At 41.1% G+C, this 26,890-nt stretch overlaps 1 protein-coding gene and 1 long non-coding RNA gene across 11 annotated transcripts in view; both read left to right on the forward strand.

Annotated features, from left to right (window-relative positions):
• The first annotated feature begins 865 nt into the window (after positions 1–865).
• Positions 866–2,681, forward strand: c1d (C1D nuclear receptor corepressor). The gene is made up of 5 exons (XM_086122548.1): positions 866–1,002; positions 1,198–1,326; positions 1,408–1,474; positions 1,586–1,641; positions 2,175–2,681. Exons 2-5 carry the CDS (start codon positions 1,201–1,203, stop codon positions 2,367–2,369), a joined length of 444 nt encoding a protein of 147 aa, XP_085978674.1. The 5' UTR covers positions 866–1,002; positions 1,198–1,200; the 3' UTR covers positions 2,370–2,681.
• A 1,339-nt stretch (positions 2,682–4,020) lies between these two features.
• Positions 4,021–26,890, forward strand: part of LOC147199051 (uncharacterized) — a 123,087-nt gene continuing 100,217 nt past the window's right edge. For 9 of the 10 annotated variants that reach the window (XR_015102090.1, XR_015102091.1, XR_015102094.1 and 6 more), the window contains exons 1-2: positions 4,021–4,440; positions 14,903–14,974. This is a non-coding gene — a long non-coding RNA (uncharacterized LOC147199051). The remainder of the gene's footprint in view (positions 4,441–14,902; positions 14,975–26,890) is intronic. The other variant, XR_015102098.1, reaches the window with a different exon arrangement.

A 26,890-nucleotide genomic window follows, 5' to 3' on the forward strand; every position in this document is an offset into this window, starting at 1 on the left:
CCTGTGTTACCGTCCATAATATTTCATAGTCATCAAATTGAATCGCCACGGGGTTGTGTGTGTGTTAATCTGTGTGCTGGTTCTTTTAAGAAAGAGATTTGTAACATACATAACAACTACCTAGGCTCCAGCACCCCCCTGCGACCCTTGTGAGGACAAAGCAGATCAGAGAACGGATGGATGGATGGACAACTACCAAAAATAATTGTAATTCAAATGGTTTGTTACAACACAAGTACCAATCAAGTCTCTGAACTAGTTTGCAAATAGCCGTTTAAAATGCCTCAGGCCAAAAAGCCATTTACCTGGATTAAACCAGGTAAATCCTCACTAAAGGCCCAGGTACCAAATGCAAAGGCCTTAAAAAAAGTAAAACAACACTACGTTCTGTTCACTATTAACATGATCTTGAAAGTCCCACCATTGTATGGTCCTTTGAAGTATTGACTTTGAAATGAAGAAGCTAAAAGGTCAACGGCGGCAATTTGATCTTTGCTTCCTGACATTTGACTTCATTTGTACCCCCTGTGATCCCTATACTGCAACATCACTCAGTAGATACGAAACATACATGCTGTGAGGTTTATAGATAAATTATCCATATTAAACGACGTGAAAGCTCAATTTCAAGCACAAATAAACAAAGCTGTGAAAACGTTTATGTTTGTAATTGACCACACGAAATACGTCACTGCTCACATTGGCCACCAGTGAGACACTGCCGTCTTGTGGAAACATAAAAACTCCATGCGTCATTTTCAGAAGACAAGAAGAACGACACACAATACATTTGTTTCAACAGGTTGACGATTAAATTAATGATTAGACCTTTCTAAATTCTAGTTAAATTATTGATTTTTAAAAACGAAAAAACGGTTGTATACTCCAATCGAAAGGGTGCAGTGTAGAGTAGTTGCATCCGTTTGCAATACGTCATATCCGTGGTGCTCCATCGTGGGGAGTAGCGCGAAGCTAACGATAGTGTCGTATAGAAAAAAAAAGGTAAATATCAACTAATTTTCAGTTTTTTCTTTCAAGTAAGGCATGCGTGGCTTTTAGATAAATTCATAAGTAGTACACAGATGCAGCGTACAGCATTAATTTTACGCTTGGAGTTCCACTTGACTGCTTAGCTTCCGTCGCTAAATTGTTCCATCTATTGACGTTGTATTTATTTATGTGTGTATTATTGCCCAGACCATGGCGGCGGACGATTATCCTCACGAGATAGACGATCAACTGAAAGGCTTTGAATCATCGGTGTTAACCGTCAAAAACATGTTGGACACGCTTATGTCGATGCCCAGAAATGAGCTGGAGCAAAAGGTAAGCCCAGTTTTGTTCATGGATTCTCATTAAAGTGAGGTAATGAGTGTGTGAATTAAAAAAAAGTTGTTTTGTCGTCAGCTGGATCCTCTGGACCAGGCCAAACTCGATCTGATGTCTGCGTACACACTCAATTCTTTATTCTGGAGTCAGTAAATACTCATTTTTCCTCCCCACTTTCATAGGCCCTTTTTAAATATATAAAAGCTGTTACAACTTTGATTCATCATTTTGATAATATTTCCAACATCTTTTACAGTGTATTTGGTAACACAAGGCATCAACCCGAGAGAACATGGCATCAAACAAGAACTGGTACCTACATCTTTTTTCTTTTATTTTTACCAATGTTGCTACCTTTTATCCGCTGTCTTTTTCAGGGGTGGGTAAAAATGTCAATTCGTCATTACATCGTAGCACTTCCCCTCACAATCAATATTGATTCTTCAACTTCCCCCCACAATTCCATGTTGAATCAGCTAATCGATTGACCTCCTGGCCAGCGGGGGCTGTTCCACGTGTGATTTGCGCAGCAACAACATGGCAACTGCAAGCTGTAGCATCCTGAAAAAAGCACCTTCGACTTTAAAATCTGACGCTTAGGATCATTTACTATTTTACATTTTTAGTACAGGGCTGTGATCATGTTTTTCACGTTTGTACTTCATACACACAAATACGTTTTCTTTGTGGATACTTTTTCGTCATTTTTATGTTTAGATGACGGCGTTCAATTTTCACCCTATCAAAATCACATTTTTATTTTTTTTTAACTTCGCATGCGGTCTCGATTCTCATCTAAATGAAATCTACCGTGCCCATCCTTTGTGTCTTTGTGTGCCCGTCAGGAGCGAATAAGGACACACATGAGCAGAGTGAAAGCCATCGCGGACAAGAAGAAGGCGGCTCGTCTGGATAAGGGTGCTGCCGAACGATTCATGAGGAACGCCCTCTTTGATCCAGAGGATAAGGCGTCCAAGAAAAAAGCGGCGGCTAACAAAACGCCCAACGTGAAGCCAGCGAAGCGGCCAAAAAAAAGCTGAAGAGGATGTTTTTGAATGCCTTGAGCGGAACTCATCCAGAACTGTAGCAGAACGTCTTTCTAAAATGGCCTCCGTCAGTACGTTTGTGTTCATGATGTTTGAGGAAATGATTATATATTTTGATTTATGCGTTTAGTAAGACTTGTTTAGTATAATGAAAATGTCTTTCAGGGCGTTAGAATTTTTTTTATACACAAGTTTGATGCAAAACGTTCTGAAAGTGATTCTTTGAATCCAATTGGATTTTTTTTTCTTGTTAAATCCTGTGTGTTGCTTCAAGGGTTGGCACTTGAATTAAACACTTTGATGACATTATGTCATTTCTGTATTTATTTCATTTTTTAAAAATGAAAGTTTAATCATGTTGTGGAATTTTACCCCTAATATTCCGAGGCATAAATCAGCTTTGAGTATGATGTGGTAGAGTTCTACACCATTGGTGAATTATCGAAAAATCTGAGGTGAGAGAAAAATAGTAATGTTTATCAATTAGATTTGAGATTAAGTATAAAGTATACATTTCTGTCAAACTATGGTTAAAGAGGCAGCCAAAATAGAAACTCGGTACTATGCAAACAGAATAAAAGTGAATAATCAAAACAGAGCATGAATATTTTTTCTAACAGTTTTTGATGGAGCTTTTGGTGTTTTTTTGTGTCTCTGTTGTTTGTAAATCAGGCAGAATACTGCTCCCTGAAAGTGGTGCTCATGGTAACAATTAGGAGGTGCCCTGGAGGGGTGTCAAAAACTTGGGATTAGAAAATAGCCCAATACAGTGTGGCCATAATGAGACTTCCTTTAATAATAACCTCTGTCACTTTTAATAAAGACACATGCATGTTGTTTCCTTTATGTATTTCGCTTTCGCAGCGCTCAGATCTTTATCTTTAATGCGCCTGCCACTCTTGTGGGTCCCTCTAATCAAGGCCGGGAAACAACGTGGCGGCGGCAGCAGTGGGATTTCAGTCTGGGGAATTTATCTTTTTATTCTTCTCATCATTCCGTAATGTCCCTGCGGCAACTGCATCCAGAGATGACGTTAGCATAGTCCTTCCTTGTGACTTTGTTCCCCCCCCCACACTCTTTTGTTGTTCCACACGCCGCTCAAAGAAGTGTCAGAATTTGGCATGTGGCCTTGGTGGAAAATAACTTCTACGTTCATTTTCCGTGTTGAATGATCGGCCTCCGTTTCCATTCAAGGAGGTAAATTTTAAAGAGCAGATGGTAATATTTATAGCATGTGGGAGGGACAGCATTAGTGGTTAGCACATCTGCCTCACAGGTCACAAAATCTGGATGTGAATCTCAGCTTCGGCCTTGCTGTGTGAAGTTTTCACATTCCAAAAACACATGCATGTGGTGGTCATTGAAGACTCTTCATTGCTCATAGGTATGTGATTGTTAACTTCCACCAACGTCAAAACCAATTTTTATGTTTCTCTGCATCATCTTGAGATGTTTACCACCTTCCTTCTCTAGTATGAAGTCAGCTGACTCTTGGTACTGGAATCTTTTATCATGCTGCTGATTGATAACTATTAGCTGGTGGCTAACGTTAGCTACTTGGGCGTTTGGGCATTATCTTAGGGCGCAAGTGAGTGTGTGGAAATGAATAGTGTGTGTGAGGGAGGCAGGGATTTTGTGTGTGCGAGTGAATGAATGAATATGTGTGTGAGCGCCTATGAGTGTTGATGAGGAAAACTAAAGCGTCTCCTTTTTGAAATTGTGACCTTCCGAGGCGTGAAACTACCGGACGAGGCGTCAAAGCAGGCAACACAAAGCACATGTGTACGAGCCGAGCAGCTGCCCGCCATGCGCGGAAGACGCCGAGCGGAGGTGACGTGTGGAATGGATTCGATGCGCCCTGGTCGTCCTTAGGACAGCGTTGTCTTCGAGTTCCACGCATGAACCGGGGGCGGATGAGAGCACAGCTGTTGTGACATAAATTTTGCCAAGGAATGCCTGAGTTGGAGTCTAAAAGAGCATAACCACAGATGACAAATGGGTGGTCGGGAGGACTGTTTGTGGTCGTGTGAAAAGACACGTTGAAGTGAGAAGAAGAGCGTTGCAGGTATACGTGTGATTTTTATATTTTTTTATATTATTCGGGTTTTCTCCCCTCTTATTTCTGTTCTTAAACTGGAATTTAGTGACCTCACAGTGCCCCCTCTAAACCTAATGAAACGAAAAGCACAACACCTTTTATTAGAAGCTGAACAATATCTCACCAAGAAAGGACATGAACTACCGGTAGTACCCACACTGTTTGCGAAGCAAACCAAGGCAAAGAAAAATAGGCAGAAACGTCAAGTGAAGTAACAAAATATTTTTACATTTCCGTGGCAAAATATTGTCGTGTGATAGCGTCGCTTTATTTGATAGAACACATGGTCTACGTCAGCTGTAATCGCCCCTAAATAAATATTTCATCTTGTCTTCTCAACCAAACTTCCACGACTGATTGCACGAGGTTGTTGTGTATGTCGACGCCACAAGATGGTGGCAGAGCACTTAAAAAGAGTTTCATAAAGCATCAATGCCATGCTTGATGCATATACAAAATCATGAACTTGTCTGTCACATAAACTGTATTTAGTAGTTGAACACAAACCACCTTCGTCAGTAATGTAGTATTAGCTCACATACTAGCATAAATAACTCACCAGCACGTCGTACCCGGGCTAACAAATATTCAGACACAAACGATATTGTCATTGAAGTCCTCTGTTTTTAATAAATGTTGGGAACTCAGGGTAAATTTGGGAAAATAAGGCAGAATTCTGTTGTTTTGTGTGTGGGTAGAATGCCACAAGATGGCAGAAAAGCACTTAAAACTGACATGATCAGAAAGCATCAACACTCTGCTACTAGCATGGACACAGTCATGAACCCATGTTACATAAATTACTGTATTAAGGAATTTCAGTACTTAACACAAACAAATCACTCTCACATGAGGTTTATCAGTATTAGCCTAAATAACACGCTAGCACTAACTAACAATAATATCTAACATGCTGTATGTGGAAAACAAGCAAATTGTAAGGGCAAAGTACACTCCACGGGCTATTACTTTCCTCATCAGAAAGAGAGTAGAAACAAACTTTGAGTTTCACTTTAGATCGGGCACGAGGTGCAGTAGTCAAGGACGGCCAACAAAATAGGACACCGCAAACCCAGTTGAAGAAACACTATTCATGAATTGAAACGAACAAAAATGCCAAGATTGCAATGGATGGTGTCAAAGTAATAATTTTATTGCTTTGGCATTTTCAAACATTCTACATGCGTGCTGCCGGTTGCATTTTAAGTCCCGTTTGAGTAAAGCCAACAAGCAAACACACGCTTTCCTAAAATAAAATAAAACAAAATAAAGGGTTTATTGCGCATCAATAAACCCTCTCATCCCTGGTTCGCCTTCCTCTTTCCGGGCAGCTCGTAGGCCTCGATGATGCGGGAGGCAGCTAACGGCAGTGCTGGGTACCGTAAAGCCGCGGTGGGCCTCGGCTTTTACGAGCGTGCTGTGAATGATGGCGCCTGAGAGAGTAAAAAAGACCATTCTTATCCTCCACAATATACAATATGGAGCAACATCCCCGTATTATTTATGATTTACTGCCAGCGCGGTGGTTTTTACATTAGCGGCGTATTGACAACACATTTCAGTGGTATACAAGCCACTTTCCAGTGTGTCTGTTGGTGCCTCCTTGCAAGGAAATGAACTCGCTTCGCTTCAAAAACAATCACTTGCTGGCAAGCAAAGGGGAGAAACGTGCAGGAATTTGGCAAGGCTTTCCAAGGAGCGTTGGAAGATATCTGCCAGGAAAGCACATCAGTTCAGTGGATCAGAACCTGATGTTAAAATCATCCGATTTTCCCCCACTAAACAACTGATGGAACTGAAATGATAATATTTCTGTATTAAAAAAAAACAAAAAAACTATGAAACCAAGATTAGGAAAAAAAATTGAACTGAAAATGATGAATTTATGAGTTTCAATTCAATTAAGTGTACTTATATAAAAAAATAAGTGTAAAAATAAATGTAATTTAAAAATAAGATAAACCAGTATGGAACATAAAATGACCATTGAAATAAAATACTTCATAGAATAACTGATAAAACGAAATAAATATAGTAAATTGACCACTCAATTACCAAGAGCGATAGATTACAATATGCATCTAAAATAAATATGTAAACACATTTTTTCATCACATATTCTTTTATTAGTATTCATTCTCGTCAGTAGTTATTATTTGAGAATAAAACCAATGTGTTTTACAGTCAAGCAACTTTTTAGTGTGCGAAACAAAGCAAATTTTTTAGAGTGAAAGAAAACAAGAAAAAAACCCACAACAGTGTGTGACGTCTATGAATTCCTTCCAGCAAATATTTTCCGTTTATTTTCCAAATATATACCATATTTTGTGTTAAACACCACAAAATAATTCACTGTAAATTACAACTTGTCCTTCAAAACGGCTAAAAATCACTCCAGTGTGTTCATCTTGGACAGTGGGCCTGCAGTTGTCTCAAACAGCCTTTGGGGGGCAGTCTAACACAGCTGACCACTTGCTACTGCCTTTTGATTGACACACTTGAGGTCTGCAGTTGGGAGTTGGACCACGTTCCCTCTTCTGACAGCGGAGAAGAACAACACTTTCCACGACGCGCGTGTTGTGTCATGTTTGCGGACGCTTCCTGTCGCACTGCAGCGGCGCGTCGGATGATGGATGACGGCTATTTTTTTCCCCCTGCATGGAGTGACGGAAGAAGAAGCAAAACACTCTGACTCTTATGTCAGAGGATCGCTCTGTCCGATGAAGTCACTTTTTTAGCAGAAGGCGACTCTTCAAAGTCGGCCATTGTGGACTTCCATGGCGGGTAAACAGCAGCTACCACAAAAAGACGACAGCCTCCAGAGATTAAAGCAACATCATTCATCACCCTGCCTGCCACTGTAGGTGTGACCCAGTTCCCACAGCCTGGTCCATGCAACCGCATTTTGGAAGAGCCCAGGTCAGCCTAAGTATCTGATCTGAGGCCACTCTCAGGCGGGCAACAATCCAAGCAGGCCTGGGCACTTTGAGCTGGAGCTCTCAAAAAAGACTAAAAATGGACCAGACGTGTGGGGTCTGGATCAGTCAATGCATCCCAGCTATGGCCCCTCTCAGGGCAGGCAGGAATCCAAGTATGTCTGGGCACTTTGCTCTGGAGCTGCATCCAAAGTTTAATCATGAAAAGCACCATAGTTTGGAAGCACCAAGGTCAGTGTAAGTGTCCGAATTGAGGCCACTCACGGTATGGCAACAATCCATGCAGGCCTGGGCAGTTCGCTCTGGTTCTCTCAGAAAAAAAACAAAACAAAACAAAACAAAACAAGAAAAAGAAGATACAGTAGTAACTCTACTTACGAACGTCTCTTCATACGACATTTATGAAGTGCAATAATCTAATTGTAACATGTATTTGTTACATATTTGGATGCATTTTTATGCTTTCGGGAACATTTATGAGATATAGAACCAGATTTTGGTAAAGTCAGGATCTCCAAATGTATCTGACTCAAGGCCCTTCACATGCATTCTGAGTCAGCCTCCCTCAGCATATGTGTCTGATCTGGAGACTATCACAGGCAATATTTCAGGTAGAGCTGGGCACTTCTGGGCATGTCTGACATCCACGTAAGTAGTGTGAGGTCAGTTCCCGCCCAGTGACAGCGTCAATGTGAGTGTGAATAATCGATTAAGTTAATATTTGCGTTGTGATGACCGGTGACCAATGTGGGGTCTGGTCTTTCGACCGATGTTTTCCGCGGTCGGCTCCAGCTCCCTGCGACAATCAGGAATGTCACTTTTTTTTTTTAACATTGGCTGGAAAGTTACTCAAGCTTTTTCGATTGCCGCAGTTCATCTCCGGAACCAATGATCTCTTGTCCTGTTATTTCTTATGGGAATTTTTTTCCCAAATGTGTGTTTTACTCAAGGACCCTTTGTCAGTAATGGTTAATGATGAATGAATGACTAATAAAGTCGTAATCCACAGTCAGTGTACATCTCCAACTGAAATGTGTGTACATAATAGAGGCTTTATCTGCCAATGGGCCTGTTATCTTCTGTTTGGTTTAATTAACATGCACCTTGGCTCGGAGCCACTCTGGGTCAAGGTGAACGAGGCGCAGGTGACAGATCGATGGGGTAGACTCCCAGCGCTGCCCATCGAACCGGCGCTCAAAAACGATTGACTAAAATGTTGACGGTCAATATGGTCAACGATTCACATGAGGAAAGCAGGATATGCCATCGCTTCCGGTGTTTTCATGGGAATCGTCTGCACCGAGGAAGTTACCGTATTTTTGCCATGGATGTGGGGGCGCAACCATATTTCTCGTGTGGATTTGGATTGAGATGGCCAAATTCGTCCAAAAAAGTTTTGACTCTCATAAAAAGACCCCACAAAGGAGGAAAAAAGCCCTAAACAACAATAAAAAATTCACTTAAAGGAAATGTAAAAAGAGTAGGTCATAAATGATGTGAAATAGAACACATTTGATTAAATTATCCAAACCCAGGAAATTGTTAGCACATTAGGTAACGCTCAATTAAAAAAAAAACGTACACAGCAGAATTAAAAAAAAAAAAAAAGCAAAAACAACCGAAAAAGTATCATACTGTATTATAAATTATATACAAATACGGTGATTCAAAATAGAAAGAATATTCAAAAGGTAAGCCTTCACTAAATCGCCATGAAATGCAAAGAAAAACGACAAATATGTATTGAGAATAAATAAGTGGCGTCCTAAATGGTTCATGGAAATTAAATCACAGTGAAGACCAAAATATGATGCAATAATAACACGGCAAATAAATCAATAACAGCATCAGTCAAAAAGTGGAAATAAATGTTAAAATAATGACAGTGTAAAGTAAAATAAACTGGAAACAGAAAAAAATAATAATACAATGAATAAAATAATACAATGAATAAAATAATACGCTCATTTAATTATAAATGTCAAGAACTAAGTGAGCACAAAATACAAAAATATTAACATAAAAAAGCAAACAAAAAATACTATCGTAAACAACAACAGAACAAAAATGTAAAATGAAATCAAATAAATGCTAATGACATAATGACAGAACAAAATAAGAAATCGCAGAAAATGCCATTATCCAAATAATGAATTTCTTGTGCCAAGAGCGGACGTAAACTCGTCCAGAAATGACTGCGAAGTGGCGGTGCGAAGTGGCGGTGCGAAGCGTGCGGTCTGGAAACAGATGAAGTAGCCCTCTGTGAAAACACAAAGCTAATTGTTGAGAAAACAAAGCCAGAGAACCGCAAGTGATGTGCCGTCGGCTGTGTAATTGCGTGTGAGATGTTTGAGATGAAAACACTGGCTGTTATTCCTGCGCGCAGAACCAACATCTGCTGCCGGGAACGACACCGTCTTATCCGGACGCTTGTTGTTCTCCGTTTTTTTTTTCTTCCAAGAACGGACTGTGAACAACCTAACCCGCACAAAAGTAACTCATCCTCCTGTGAGGCCTGGTGCAGGAAAGCCACAAAATGGCCCCCTCGGTGTGTTTGAAGAGCCACCGACTGTTTTCTGAATTGCTCACTTTCATGCAAGATTAACTTGTGGGCTCTAGCAGGCGGTTTTTTTTTTTCGGGTTGCATTTTGCATGTTTCCCTCTAGTGCGTCTGCAGCTCCGGATATCACAGCGATCGGTGCCCTACTGAGAGATACGCTGCTGAGCGTATTACACTTAACAATCTCGCCACGCGGGAAGGAAACGCTGCTGGAAATTGGATAATCCCCAGCAACACGTCGCTTGCTTTAGTGAAGAGCCATGTTCTCAAGCCGTTTCTTCGCGTAGGAGCCCTATGACTGTGAGTTAAGGCTGAGCGAAAAGATGTAAAATTCAATCCCTTCACGGTAACGGTAACGGAAATCCCTGGCCAACTGGCCTCGCCATGTCGAGAACTGTGCGCCTTTCGCATAGTACAACTTTGACCGGTGGCAAATCAAATCAGCTGCGTTCACACCCACAACGGCTCAAACTGCCCGTTTTTAAGTGTGCTAAAACTGTTTGCGTCAGTAAAATGTTGAGCCCGCCTCTGCGCAGATTTAGACAGCGCCTCATGCCAGTGGCAAATCAAGTCGGCTGCGTTCACACCCACAACGGCGCAAACGGCCCATTTTTAAGTGTGCTAAAACTGTTTGCGTCAGTAAAAAGACTAGCCCGCCTCTGCGCAGATTCAGACAGCGCCTTGTGCCAGACTTGAACTGTGCGCCAAAATAAATCCCGTCATGTCATTTTGAGAACATGCATTGTGCTGCTATCAAATCTCGAAATTAAAACTCGTCGTGCCTGATAGCCATCCGTAGCTTGATGCATTCCCCTGCGGTAATTCCAGAGTAGCTGGGCTTCAACCCTGGTTTCGGGTTTCAAATGAGAGCTGGGTTTTAAATTATGGTCTCAAATCTGGGTTAAGATTTCAAATTAAGGTTTGAAGTTAGGGTGCACTTTCAAATTAGGGTTTCAAGTTATGGTTAAACATTCAAGTTAGACTTCCAAATTAGGGTTTCACTCTAACGTAAAGGTTTGAAATTTAGGTTTCAAGACAGGGTTAGGGTTTTGAATTTGAAGATGATTTTCACACTTTTAGTGGGAATTTAAAAAGAAGGTATTGTACAAAAAAACGAAACTTCATTTATTACAAATAATCTGTAATGATATTTACATATACATGCACATGCAAAATGCCAATTATGCAGAATGTGTATTCAGGACTGAATTTCATGTGTACACACCCATGGAAACACATATTGGGCTAGCGTGCTAATATGGCAACCATTGCTGATAATGATCTCATAACAGACATTTTCATATTTACGGGAACAGTGCAGAAATATGTAACCAAAAAAGAAAAACAGCACATGTTGGCTTGGCGTATTTTCGCAGAGCCAGCGTTTGTCTTCTTTTGACTCACAATCCCGAGATAATTGAACATTTATGCTGTGTCTATTTTGAATGTATTTAGAGACAACGGCAGTAGTGAGGAGTTAAAGGAGCAGAGTGCCAGACCACCCAAATGCTGACAGCTGCCCGGCACGAGTGGACACCTGCCGGGGACGCTAACTACTGGTGTAGAGTGTCAGGAAATTATGAAAATAGGATTAGAAAAAAAAAAGTCAATACAATGGTACTTTGACATGCGAGTTTCAGATTAATTCTCCCCATTGAAATGAATTAAAAAGCCATTAATCCGTTCCTGTGCCCTACAAAGCACCATTATTTACATGCTTTGAAATGGGAAAAATACTATTTTATTTAATAAAAACATTATAAGAAAGTGGAAATAGATAAACTGGTCACATAGATAAATAACGATTCCGTTCGAGTCAGTGGGATTACGATTCAGTTCGATATGATTCTGTCATGTTTATTAATATGCAACAACATGTAAAAGTCTGCCATAGCCAAAACTGTCTGAGTTAAGTACTATACAGCACTCATAAAAGACGATTTGATACGTGCTGACCTCACATCCAAAATGATGCAACATCACCACCGAAAAGGATGTATTTGTACATCTGCAGTCCAACGGTGGCAGTGGACAGTTGTGAAGATATCACCGTATTAGAATTTCTTTTTTTTGTCCTCACTATTGGTTGGTCTCATTCATAAAACGATGGGCAAATCGTTTTGAACATTTACATATTGCGCCTATCAGAGTGATATATGTGTCATTACTAACAGAGAAAGTCATTTTATATTGTGTGTGTGTGTGTGTGTGTGTGTGTGTGTGTGGAGACGTTACATGGTCACCATTGAATGTCATTGGGTTTTTTGGAGGGCTACATATGGGCTAATTACTCTAGTTGTTTATTCCGACATAAACAATGGCCTTCTGGTGTTGTCAAACAGACACACAGTGTGTTGTGTGTGTGTGTGTGTATGTGTGTGTGTGTCTCTCTCTCTCTCTCTCTCTCTTTATGTAATTTTGTCATTTAGTGGCAGTGAACGTACGAGTTGTTTGACGACACACTTTGATGTGTGTGTGTTAGTAATGTGAAACAGCCACGTCGACCGTGTGTGTGTGTGTGTGTGCGTGCGTGTGTGTGTGTGTATGTTTTTCATGCTAAATGTGTAACAGACTGGCGATGCCCTCGTGACAAACAGCGAACGTCGTAACCATCTGAACTGACCCCCTGGAGACCAAGCTAATTGGCTGTCATACTGTTGTGTGTTTGTGTGTGTGTGCGTGTGTGTGTGTGTGTGTGCGTGTGTGTGTGTGTATGTGAGAAAGTGAGAGAGAGAGAGAGAGAGGTCGTTCATTTGTAATATGAGCGGTGTTTTAGGGGAAAATGCATTGAAAGTCACAGAAAAAGGAAAAAGTCAGGCGTAGTTAGAACATCAAGCCTGGTTAGAGTTTCAAAATTCGGATTTGAAGACAGGGCAACGCTTTTAATTAAGGGTTTCAAGAGGGTGTTATGGTTTCAAGACAGGTTTAAGATTTCAAATGAAGGTTTTAAATTGAAAGGTTCGGGTTTCAAGTGGGGTTCAGGGCTTCTAACTAGGCACTAGGTTTGAGGTTTTGGAACTAGGTTTCGGGTTTCAAATTAGCGTTTGGAGAAAAGGCTAGGAACCAAGGTTAGGTTTTTGAGTTGAGCCTGGATTAAAGTTGAAAGTGAAAGTCAGGTTCCAATGATGGGTTTAGACTTTGGTTAGGGTTTCAAATTAGATTTTGGCTTTCAAATTAGAATTCTAAGACTGTGTTCTGATCTCAGGCTAAAATAAAGATTTCAAATTCGGGGTGAAAACCTGAATTAGGATTTCAAGTGGGGATTAAGGTTTTAAAATCGTAACAATTTGGGTTTCATTCCTGAGTTAAAGTGAAGATTGTTGTTTTGAATTAAAATTTCAACCCTGTGTTATGGTTTCAAGCTAGGGTTGAGGTTTCACAGTCAGTGCCAGCCATTTCAAACCCGTCTTTACCCTTCTGGATGATTTGTAAAACATTTTAAAACATAAAGACGTACCTGAGATTGAATGCCTGGATTCTTAAAAAAACATGAAAAAGCATTCTTGGCCCTGAATGAGTTCAGCTTTCAAATTAGGGTTTTAAGACAGTTGGTTCTTTGAGTGAGGGTTAGGGTTTTAAATTGCTGGTCATAATTTAGGTTTCGAGGCAGGGTGAGCATTTCCAATCAGGGTTTTAAACCTGAGTTACGAATCTAAGTCAGGTTTCGGGTTTCAAGTACCTCGTGAGAACTCAGGATAGTGAATGAGTGCCTCACAGTGAGCACACACCACTGTTTATCTTAACATAACAGACTTAACATTCCACATATTACACCGCCGCATGTATGCTCGACATAAATATCCGTATATACATACTGTATGTATCGTTCGTATAAACAGTATGAAAAGACACTTAATACACATGCACAGTGGTGTGACTATATTGATGTTGACGGAGGAATTGAATCCTCTCTTGAGGTGCACTAACAAATGTAAATACACAAAAATTTGCCGCACACATATACAAACGCGCACACCGAGCTGGCCACCTTCCACACATATGTAAATATGTGCATTGCTTACACATGCATGCTCGCTCCCACCCTCAGGCGTGACTACTACCACACACACACACACACACACACACACACACACACACACACACACACACACACACACACACACACACACACACACACACACACACGGACACAAAGCACACTATGCGCTTATGGGGACATTTTCAAGGAGAGAAGCGAGCGTCTTAGTGGTGCGCTAAAGGCCACCTGGGAGCTCATTATTTATAATAAGCCTGCATTGTAAATATGCGAGGTGTAAATAAAGTTTGCTTCAATAAAGCAGGAAGTGCATCACTTCAAGATTCTTCACTTTGTTTGCCAGGAATCTAATTAAGTCAAAGTCGATCTATGGGAGCTTGTTTTTCGCCCCTCCGTTGAACCTATCCATTCGCTGTTACCTGAAAAAAAAATCACCAATTCTTTTTCTCTTTGTAATGGTTAAAGATCGTGCCAAAGCCCAGGCTAATAGTGAAGTAGTAAAATCTTGCATTGTAAATACAGGAGGTATAAATTAAGTTTATTTCGATAGAGCAGGAAGTGGAGAGCATCACTTCAAGATTCTTCAGAATCAGAATCTGAATCAGAATCATCTTTATTGGCCAAGTATGTAGAACACACAAGGAATTTGTCTCCGGTATAACACGCTGCATTAGTATCATCGTAAACAACAATCCTGTGTGCTATTCTTCACTTTGTTCGCCAGGAATCTAATGAAGTAAAAATCGATCTGGGAGCTATGTTCCCCCTTTGGAATCTTTTTGCTATTCGCTGAAAAAAATATTTTTTTTCTCTTTGTGATGCCAAAAGAGTAAATAATAATAGCAAAGTAGTACAGGTAATTGGTGTTAAGGACGTACTGTATGTTGAAGTGATATGGCTCTATATTTTTAATCATTTTTGTGTCTACCATTGCAGGGAGTGTCAGAGCTGTTTACAACAGAGCATAAATGAAATTGCACCACAGAAGAAGCAGAGTAGGTGTGACCGGTATGTAACTTTTATTTTATTTATTTTGTCAAAGCCGTGTTGGGCGGTTGCAATTTAGCTCCATGAAATCTGCCTATCAACAACTGACTGGGCAAATGTGAGACATCTATGCTGTATATACGGCGATGCAAGACACAATAATTTGGCATTTTGTTCCCCCAGTAATACTCACAATTCTCACACACATCTAAGCAGTGTGTGTGTGTGTGTGTGTGTGCGTGTGTGCGTGTGTGTGCCCACATCATCTGTGTGCAATTTCTCAAGACCTCAGCTCATTTTCCATGTTTATTTGAACAAGGCACGGATTTGTAAGGCGCACGGCAACAAAAATGCTTTTTGACGGCACATAATCAACTAAAGCCACAATGTGTTTATCTGTGAGCTCAATAGAATGTTCATTGTTTTATTTTTAGCTTTAAAGAAAATAAGAAAACGTCCGAAAAAAATACAGACTCAAAGAGCTTGTAGAGGGAGAGGTAAAAAAAAAAAAAAGAAAAAGAAAAATAGTGACTTTAATATGAAAGTATAGCACTGCCACGATGGCCCAGCCCTGTGCAGGAATGCCACTTTCCAGTCAAGTCAATTAGCTTGGGACATAATTGAAAGAACAATTGGCCGCATTCCAAAAGGAAAAACAAGATCAGTTTCATGAACCCAAATGTTAATGCTAGGAAACAAGACTCCATTTGGTGTTCAGCCTCAGTTTGAGTTCAAATGAAGCTGACCGTCACATAAACTGACTACCAAGTCAGGCGTACTTTTGACAACGCTGCATAGTAATCATGTCAGAAACTACTTCTACGCAAAACAAGGTTCTGACTCACAGAACAGAAAACCCTTGACCATTAACGATTTTTTTTCTGGAGCACCAAACTAACAAATATTTGTTGGAAAAAGTCACCTATTCTTGCTGTCTGTGATGACCTAAGATTTTGGCCTTTTAGCGGAGGAGTAGCTAGCATTAGCCACTGGCTGCGAGCTGGCCGTGATGGAATATTCCAGCAGATGTCTGACAGGCAGGTGAAACTTAAACTTGTCTGAGGTCTGATGTCTCATGAGGTACTTCAAACTATATATTTTGAAAGGTCCGGATCGCTTTTGACATTGGTAAAAGTTAACAGCGGATCAGCTGCTAACGGCTAGCTGCCCAACTAACTAATAAACAAATATCGAAAGTCATTTGTGGGATGCAGCATATGTTTAAAAAATAAAAATATCTATATGCCACTGAGTCAAAAACATAATAATATGGCTATTAGGGAAGTACTAATTAATATTTTTACATGTTGCAAAGTGACAGCATTGATGCCAGCATCCTCACATTTGTTGCGCATTTTCAGATTTTCACTTCTATCCAAGCAAATAACAACCAAAAGGTTAAGCAACAATATAACAATACTTAAAGTATTACTGCAGCTCACTGAGTAATTGTGACTGTCTTCTTGGTGTATATACAGAAGCGCGTCTACTGCCTCCAAGATATTAGAAGGCGCCACACAATGTTTACATGAAATCATGACATTATATATATTTACCTCTTAAAAACATGTTCCAAGCGTTTTTGTTGGTGTTTCATGGGAGACTTGGTCTTAGTGAAGTTACGGAAAATACAGATTATGGCTTTTTTGTTTTTAATGAGCTGATTATGCTCTCAGCCCTTCGCGGCTGCCGTTAACAGCACATTAAACTCTTGGCTGCGTGTCAAACATTGGTGTGAAATCAACACAATCGACCAAATTGACTCACGATTTGCTAGATCTTTCGACAGTAAAAATGCCTTGCGGATAAATTAGCATTTGGACAAATTGTTCCGAGCGCGGGTTTTTGTTAAAAGCTAGCGCAGTGAACGGAACACAATTTGCTTCCTGTCAGTATCTGGGATTCCCTTTCCCACCCACTCTTGTGGTGTCGATCCGGCCTCGTTTTTTGAGGAATGGCCTGCGTGTGACGCCCTGAGGTTTTCTTAACGTGCTGCCGCTGCCTAAATAGACACATGTGGAGCGCCAGCAAAATGAGGTGCTGAAAGAAGAAACCCTCCATTTCCCCTTGCTTCCACTTCCCAAATGGATGAGGTCATCTGCTTTCCTCATCCCCCTTTTTCTCTCGCTCTCACTTCACATGATTTAGATATACGGTAACTTTATTGTCTTATTTTACCTTTGGGTTTTAATACTTGTGGGTGTAGGAGTAAAAGTCACCGGGTTTTACATAGGGTAGGTGTACTAAATCTGAATAAAAACTGTCCTTCGTCTCGTCCCCAATGAGTTGAAACTTCTGAATTAAAAAAAATTATAAAATCTTGAGCTGAATGGGGAGTGGGGGGGGGGGTGCTCTTGGATGTGTGGTTGCTGTCACTGGTGGCTGTTGCGTGCCAGCTCCCTAAGGTTAGCTTCAATGTCGGGTGCTCTGGCTCCAGGAATACACATTACTGCGGTTGGGTTTTTAAGCTTTATGTTACGGGTGATGGAGTCACCTAGTACTAAAGTGCAGGAGCCAGTAGACCGAGGTGGAGTGGAACTGCTACATGCATCTTCGCAGGCTCACCGCGCTTAAGGCTAATGCTAACTGGACTAGCAGGCTAACTACAAACTACCTACAACTGTAGTGACCGTCACCACATTATTCTGCTCTACCTGACGGACAGGACCCTCGAGCGGAGTAAGCATCTGAGTGAGAAGGATGCAATTAGTGCAGGTGGAGCACGAAGCCATACTTTTAATCGTCCGGTGAACAAAGTCACCTTGAGCAGAGCATTCATCACCCAGAGAGTTCACTGCCAATGCCTGTGGAGAAAAAGGAAGCAAAACGGGATCCTACCTTGACAGTTAGTGAAGGGTGGAGTCCGTGTGGCTCGCTAGCTCTCGCTCAAGTTACGGTGCGGATGGACGCACTCAGTTAAGATGTGATACGATTTTCGAAATTACGATTCGATATGATGAGCTTCACTCCAATTATGAAGCAATGTGATATAATGTGATTCACTCCAATTATGTAGCAATACGATTCAATCCTTCTCTTCACCTATCAACTTTCTCGAATCACATCCGGAACAGTGATGCCAATCGGCCCGTTGCATCACTGGAAAATATGACAGTGCATCAAGATATGTCGTAACTTTTCACTGCCCCCCCCCCGATCCTTACTATTTGTAATCATATACAAGGAGACGACCAGCAATCTCGTCTATAGTTCAGAAAAACAAGTGATGAAAAAAGAACAGCAAGTAAATTGACCCCCCCTGAAAAGCTGCCATTGCCAATGATGGATTCCCCGCTAATCCAAACAGTTTGCCCAGCCGCCCAGCTGGGCTTCATGTGCTTTTGATTACTCTCTGCCATTTAGTTCCACAAAATTACATGCTGCCTAATGGGCTTTTAATGGTTATAGGTTTCTGTGCTCTTTAATGAGGCCTGCGCCAGTTGGCTGCTCGCTAATGCCCATTGGAAATTTGGCAAAGGTCCAGTGCGATTCACTTTATCCCCCCACCCCCACCCTCGCAAGTTTACAACTTTGCTGTACGAAAACCCAGTAGTGGGAAGTAACCAAGTACAAATACTTTGTTACTGGACTGTGTACTATAGAAGTGTTTGCTGTCATCGGTTCCAAATATAATTTGTGGCAAATGTGTCTCGTGCCATCTTAAAACTCACCAAATTTTGGCATTCAAAACTTCTAAGCTGATAAAAGACAGCACAGGACAAGAAAGTTGTATTCTCTCAGTTATATTTAACTTCTATATGCACATTATTTTATATATATTTAATATCATAATAAAGGTTTCCTCAACGTAACCTTGCTTGTCACCTTAGCCGTGACCCCCGTGCCCGATATATATATTTTTTCTGATGTTTTCACGACCCGCTGTGTTTGTGTGTTGTGTGTGTGCTTATTTGTTTTCATTGCAATGTTAGCAGCTGCTTTCTGATGACCGCCTGTTTAACGGACCTAATTAAGCAGAAAACGGCCACACGTCCTCGCTGCTAAATAGCAGCCCAAACAGATGCCCCCCCCCCCCCCCCCCCCCCCCACCTTCGAGGACCCCAGGGGCAGCCTGACAGCTCGCCCGCTCTGGATGGTCACTCACTCTACTGTTTGTCACCACAACATTGTCCTATGATTATTAATACAGAAACATCTGCGGGATGTGATTGAAAGACTAAATCCTGCAATATACTGTTTATATATATATATATATTAACAATAGTGCTCGTACTTCAGAGCACTACAAAAAATAATCCTATAATTATTGGAGTATATCATTTTAGTTTTGTGACATTTGTAGGAATATCACTCTATTTCATTTTTATTTTACACAATATTCCATTTTATGTCGATCAGCTCTTTCCTTTATTTTTGTAGCTGTTTGGCTGGGAGAAATGAAATGGTTCTGAGGCCATTTTTCACATCTACTCAACTAACCATAAATGGCTACTTCATTCTATAAAGGCATCATAAATATCCACGTATGTGAGGCCGTAACCTGGATTCCTCATGTTTTGGGGGTTATTCCCGTCATTAGGCCCCCTTCCGTCACAACGTGACAGGTCTGGAGGAAAAACAAACGATCCCATGGCCTCCGGGAGGAACTCTTGAGGCTCCTCTTCTGCTTTGTTTTCCCTCACAGAGCTTTATCTTTCTGCAGTATGACAGAGGCTCACCTGAGGGGACGTGTTGCAGGACTTTTTGAAGGATCGCAGCGGCTACACGCCTGCCTGGATGGAGACATCAGTGCATAGCTATGTAAAAAGTTGCCTCCCTGCAGGCACGGGCATGTTTTAAAATATCTTTAATTGCCACGCTCCAAGTTGTACAGTTCAGAGGTGGCAAAATACTCACACTCTATACTTTAGTAAAAGTACTTACTCCTGTACTTAAGTAAAAGTAAAAAAGGAACGTCCCTGAAATGTATCTAAGCAAAAAAGCAAAAATAAACATTTCTGTTATATATTTAGAGACCAGACAAGAAATTGTTTTACCTCTCCCACACACTCAATTCACTTTAAAATACATTAAACACACTAAAACCTATCCAAGCTTTTTGCTTGAAAACATTGTAAATGTACTTTCAAAAACAAAACACGTTACAAGCATATGTATGATTATAGTATTGGTGGTGCTGGAATAGTTGTCGTAATATCTCTAATATGAATGATAGTTAGGATAGTAGTTAGCTATTAGCTAGCAGTAGCTGCGGTAGCAGTGGTAGGAGAAGCAGTAGTAGTTTTAGTAGTAGTGTTAGTAGTGGTAGTGTTGCTAGCAGTTTTAAGTAAGTAGTGGTCATGGTAGTACTGTATTGTTCGTATCTAAATGTGACCTGGTGGCATTAATCCAATGAAAAGGCAAATTAATGTGGTTTCTCTTAGTTAGCCACATGTGGGTTAATGATGGCCATTAGCCACAAAAGGCTATGTGGCCAAACTTGGTTATTTGCCCCATTTTGGTTATTTAGCCGGCAAGAGACGGATGGCTCCTTCTATCGCCGGTGACGCTGATTAGCTTCTCAAACACAACACTCTCCATCACTGCCCCCGAGACCACACATCGCCATCCCGGCATGCTTTGCTCCATATCGCATCATACAAGACTAAAGTGGTGGTCCCAAAATTGCAAATAACATTGTCACTCCCATGTACACTTCACCGAATGTTCTAAATGGCCAGTGGTGATGATGTCATTATAGTGGAGGGTGGGGGGGGGGGGGGGTGGGTGTCAATTGAATAATGGCATCTCCAGCAGAGGGCATTGAAATGACATTGCGGGAATAACAAAACTTGATTGTCACTGCAGGCGATTTACGAGCACTCCATAAATGTTTATTAGCTTTTTCCCCTTCTATTTAGACCATCTCAACGGCAGTCTGTTTATGAACACAACCTCTAAAAGGGGGCTTGTTTGTGTACTCTGTTCTTTATTTTAATATCGACAAACCAGTGGGTCGCTTATTTTTACACTTGGATCACAGCAGTGAAAGAATGTTAATTAAATCAATACCTGGATGGTTAAAATGTTACTATGTTGACAGTTTAGTAATAGTGACAGTATCGGTGTTGGGGCGAAAGAAGGATGTGAAAGAAGAAATGAAGGATGTGCATGACATAGCAGCCAGTCACATGTAGCTTCCTTCCGCACAATACGCATGCAAATCAACCTGCAATTTCCCCATACACACACATATGACACTATCATGACATTTTTTTTCCTCTTCCGATCCTCCCCGGTTTCTCTTTTCAGACAGGAAGTCCTCCAAAAGAGCATCTTGACCTGTGCTCGGAGCCACCTGGAAAATGACAGCTACAAAATGAAAAGATTTACATTTGAAAGATACTTAAGACGACTAGTAGAGCCACATTACTGACAGAAGTCTCTCTCTGTCTCACTCTCTGGTCAATTGTTGGTCACTATATTTTGAACAACTTCAGCAAGCAAATTGAGTTGAGTTCTTACTAATACTTGACAACTCAGTGGCGTGAGTGTACGTTCATGTGTGTGCGTGCGTGCGCGTGTGTGTGTGTGCACTCATGCATCTTATTGATGGATGCCCCCGTAAACTCTCATTGAAGCCCTTAACACAGCCAACGGCGCCCGTGCATTAACGTGAGCGTGCGCACAAGATGAAACTGCGCTGAGATTTGTGTGACAAATTGTGAGCTTGTGCGCAAAGTGGCAAAAGTGCTAAATTGTGTCGCTTAAAAACATGACAGCGGCACTCGAGGGCCATAGCACTAAAAGTCTCGCCGCCTAATATACCTTCGAGCATAATAAGCGTCATGGGCGAAGGGACCATAAATTACAGAAATGCACTGATATGGAGGAAAAAAAAGATCATGTTGTTCGTAAAACTACCACTTGTCATAAAAGCCAGAAGGGAGCATCGAGCAAACGCTTTACATTCTCATGCTGGTGGTGTGGTAGTAGTAGTTTCTGATTTTTAATGTAGCTAGTTAGTTTTTATTTCCTTTTGACTTTTGTTTTTCAAATGCAATTTTTTAACTGCAGTTGCAGCATTGCGCCACTATAGAGGCGCTGTATCAACATAGTGTACACGAAAGACCTGAAGCAACTTCCAGAGAAGAAACTACCATCGTGTTTTTTTTCCCCGCTAGTCGGTGCTGTCGGCGTCCAGATTTGTCCAGGGTGTTGATAGGGGTTATAGTGGGAGTGGATGTGGTAGTAGTAGTCGTAGTACTAGTAGTAATTTTAGTAGTCTGTTCTGTGTATGTGCCATTAAAATCTCATTAGGTTGAAAGTTGATGTCATGGCTGTGCATGACATCACATGATACCCCGGCCTATCTCACTTGAGAGCACAATTCACCTTGCTTCACCAGTAATAATAATCATAAGATTTTCCCGCTTCCACAGAAGACCTTTTCATCCGGCCAATCGCAGTGGTCGTGGATTTTAAATTTAGATGCCTAAACGGGCCCAATTGGCCTTTTAATGAGCCATACATTGATTGAGAGTGACATTATGGGCTGCCTTACGTAAATGAGTGACAAGCAATGAAAAGGTCGAGGAGCTTTTTTGGTAATTTCTGCCCATCTTACCTCCTTTTCCTACTGACAATAAAAAGATAAACATGTTAAAAGCTGCCGCGTGACATTTAAAATGACATTGCGGGTACTTCTGGCCTCACCGATCTTCAAGGGTGCCACGAGTAAACAAGCCCTTTCGTGCTATTTAACCACGACAGAGCGGTTGACAAAACAGGCCAAATTCGCTTACATGATTATTTAAACCTCCTCAGCCACCGTTCTTTGAACGTGTGAAGTGTCAGTTGAAAATTTGATGTTGCATGGAAGGGAGACGGCTCGCTGGCCACACTGTACAATTTTAAAAGGTAAAATTGATTCAGAAGTGGATGTGGTGGAAAGTCAGACCTATTTGAAGCCCTAAAAAGTGGAGGCCGTCCGTTCCTCAAGCCCTAGCCCTAATATGAAACCGAAATCCTTGTTTGATACCCCAGTCCTATCTTGAACGGTGGTGTGTAGACTTTTTATATCCATTGTCTGTGTTTCGTTAGAATCCGAGAGATCCTTGCAGACAGTCACACTCTAATTAATCTCCCGAGGCCTGGTAGTAAATAAAGCCCAACGGTGCGTTTACGGCACGCCGTCTGTGCCGGCATTTTTTTTCCCTTCCAAATGTCATCAAACTTTATTGACCATGAGCAAAAATGAAACACATGCTGCCGAAAACGAGTGAGACCTCCCGCCCCCCAAAAAAAGAATGGCGGTCATCTTCTAACAGGCCCGTTTGCTCGTAAAGCACGCATACGCTCACTTGCCATTAGCTTCAGATGGACGGTCGCTGATTGTGGGGCAGCGCTAATTTGAAATTCCAACCCGGGCTCAAAAACCTACTTTGAAAGCTGTGCCCTCATTTGAAACCCCGACTCGGGCTCAAAGCCCTACTTTGAAACCCCACCCCTGACTTTATACCTTCATTTGAAACCTTAGCACTTGTTTAAAACCCGATCACAGGCTCCACTTTTATAACTGAGCTCCCTGAACTCCCTACTTTGAAAGCTTAACCCTCATTTGAAACCCCCAACCCAGGTACAAAAAACACCTTTTAAAAGCTTAACCCTTGTTTGAAACCCTACTTTGAAAACCTGATCCTCTACTGAGACCCGAAGACCGGTTTTGAAACCCTAAACTTGTGTTAAAACACCAATTTGAAACCCTTTCCATCGTTTGAAACCTGAACACAGGCTTGAAACACTAATTTTTAACCCTAACCCTTGTTTGAAACCCTGACTTAGTCACTAAACGACCTACTTTGAACTGATTCTTTAAAACCTTAACCCTGACTGATTTGAAATCCGAAACTTTAATTGAAACACCAACCCAGCTATGAAACCCTAATTTGAAACACTCACCCGGGCTTAAAACTTTCAACCTGGCTTAAAACCCTAATCAGGGTTGAAACCCGAACCAATCATGGAATCTTTATTTTGAAGCCCGTAACCATTGTTTGAAGCACGCTTGAAACCCGACTTTTGAAACTCTAAACAAACACACAAGTGCACACACTTTTTTTTAAACCGTCTTCTTCATCTACTTTCTCTCTCCCCCCTCGTCCATTCCCCGGATATGAATAAGGACAGCCGGATCTATTACTGGCTGCCCTGCGGATATACACGGACAAAATTAGAGACTTTGATTTTCTAATACCATTAGAAGCTGTGTGTGCACGCGTGTGTGTATGTGTGTGTGTCATAGGCCGAGTGAAGATCCGATGGAGGACTCAATAAGAGAGGATGAAGATCTGAGATTTATTAGTGGACACAAGTCCAAAATCAATCAGGTGATTGAATCAGGATATTATTGGTCGTAAATTAGAGACTTGTTTATGTCAGACAAGGGGTGGGGAGGTTTGGGCATTGTGTGTGTGTGTGTGTATTTATATATATAACCTGTGTTAGTGTATGTTGCTGGCTAAGTGCAGGAGAAGGAAGAGCAAGGTAAGCTTCTTGTGCAGCTTATCTGATTGTTGACGTCATGATGAGCAATGCCTCTTGTCCTTAAGCCTGAGTGGAATGTCGTCCTTAGGTCATCTCTTGGAATCATTGGGTTGATCAATATTGTTCCCACAAACAAAACGCCTTGTTTGGTGTCTCACTATGCTGGAAAACATGGAAAATTTGTGCTCTGGCGGAATTTAACGTAACCTCACAGCAATGAATTCTGCATTATCTTTCAGGGAAACGGGTGAAAGAACCAAAACCAAAATTGATTCAAATAATTAAAATCGAAAGAGAAAAAAAACATTTTCCTGAATAACTTACAAAAAAAGAAAACTAAAAGAAAGCTAACTGAAACTACAATTTACATTTCAAAAACAAACCAAAACTATCATTTTTGTTTTTGTAAGTTAATTTCTTACGTTTTGGGGTACATTTTAAAATGTATTTGTTTTGCCTCAAACCCAAAGTCTGGTGAAATGTTTTGCATTTTATAAGACAATAAAGCGTGTTTCTTCTTCTTCTTCTGAATTAAATCTGCCCGAGAGCAAAAAAGAGAATACTAATATTGACTACTTTTACAACCACAATGTTCCGCATTGTTTTGGTTTGCGGATAATTTCCTCAAAAAATTGTACTTCATTAGTACATTCATATGCTTGATAATTTTTGGCTTTTTTTTTTAAATACCCGCGGAAAAGCCACTTTCAAGCCACAGACTCAAGATTTGCTCTCCACAGAATCCGGAATCAACACCTTTTCTCTGCTGAGTCCTGCGTGGGGACAACCTGGGGCACACGGAAATCATTTTCCAGTGTCCTTGTCTATTATTAATGTCAAAATGTTCCTTCTTGGGTGTCATCATTTCTCACGGAAAAGCGACTCCCCGGTTTGACATTGTGATAAAAGAAGAAGAGCGACAATATAAAGATAAGAGCTTGTAAAAATAGAAGCGCCGGTGATTTACAAACCGGAAGCGACACAACGGTAAACATGAGACTTGTTTTTGTGCGTGTGTGTGTGTGTGTGTATGCGTGTGTGTGGTGTGTGTCTAACACTTGTATGAACGCCAGAATCGTTCGTCCACCATTTTGACCCTTTTGCCGTCGTAACTTTCGTCATCATCAACCAACGCCTGATCGTGGAGTTGGACATCACCAAGCCAGCAACTAAGAATAAAAAAAACAAAACAATTGTTTTCTCCCAATTTGACTTCACGGGAACGCCAAAGTCAATCAAAATCCGAAGCTGTGATGCAAAACGGTGGTTAAGAAGAACCAAGGGTCAACGGAGAGTAAGAAAGGAAAAGTGAAAGGACAGAACAATAAAAGAGACTTATGATTGGAAAGACGGGTGAATTAGAGCAAAAACAGACACGAAAAGAAGGAGGCGGAAAAGTGTCCAAAAGCTTCTGGAAAGTTGATTCGGAGCTAATAATAATAATCTGTTTCCTGCTCTAATGACGGAGAGAAGAATGTTTCCCAGCGTCCGCAAGAGCAAATGAGAGCCAGGCCTGCTTGAACTAGCAACTGCTAACTTTCAAGTCGCATGAAAAGCATGATCACGGGTCAGAAATGGACAGAAAGAGAGGCCATTCTGAAAATGTCAAAACTCCCAATTGCCGAATACGCTGGTGCCTTGAGATCCCAGTGACCTGACTAACAGTATAAGGTTTGCCTTTGGAAAGTCCGTTTAGCTGTAGGCTAACAAACAATACAAAATGGCGTTGACATGCTAACAGTTAGCATTGATAGCTGCGGTCAATGAATATATATATATATGTATGTATGTATAAAATCTTTTCAAATATTGAACAAAAAGTCCTAGAATAGATGAACCCGCGATAGCCAAACCGCAATTGTCCACTTTCTTCTTCCCCCCCACCAATGAAAAAATAACCAATATTCCTGCAGCTCACTGAGCCATTTATAGTCGTTGTGAAACGCTTCTACTTTTTGTCATTGCATGACTATATCATCTCATCTTTCCTCAGCTTCCCTCCCTCCTTCATCCCTCCATCCTCCCCCTCCCTCTGTAATGAGGCCTTTTTTATCAGTCACAGGGGAGGTTATTTGTCTATCAGTTACAAGGGAGAGACAGATAAGACCAGGGGATGAAACCTTCTCATCTGTTCCCTGTCTTTCAATTCTTTCGGACACAGGCACGCACATACACGCGCACGCACACACACACACTCACGCACACACACACATACACAAAGTGTGTGTCTTTTTTAAAAAACTGCCAATGTCAAAAGGAACTTTCCCAGAGTGAGTAATTGTACTTTTTATTTTTTATTGTATTTTATTTATGATTTTTTTTTGGCAGCCCTTTTCTTGCATCTGGCCCACCCAGCATTTATGGACTTTATAAAGAGTCCTCCACTATTTAATGCATTCATTTCGTTCTTGAAAATGTTTTTATTTATTTTGAATTCATCATTCTAAAAAA

This window comes from Hippocampus guttulatus, chromosome 10 (assembly GCF_054856545.1).
Source record: "Hippocampus guttulatus isolate MCC_2025c chromosome 10, RoL_Hgut_1.0, whole genome shotgun sequence".
Taxonomy (NCBI): domain Eukaryota; kingdom Metazoa; phylum Chordata; class Actinopteri; order Syngnathiformes; family Syngnathidae; genus Hippocampus; species Hippocampus guttulatus.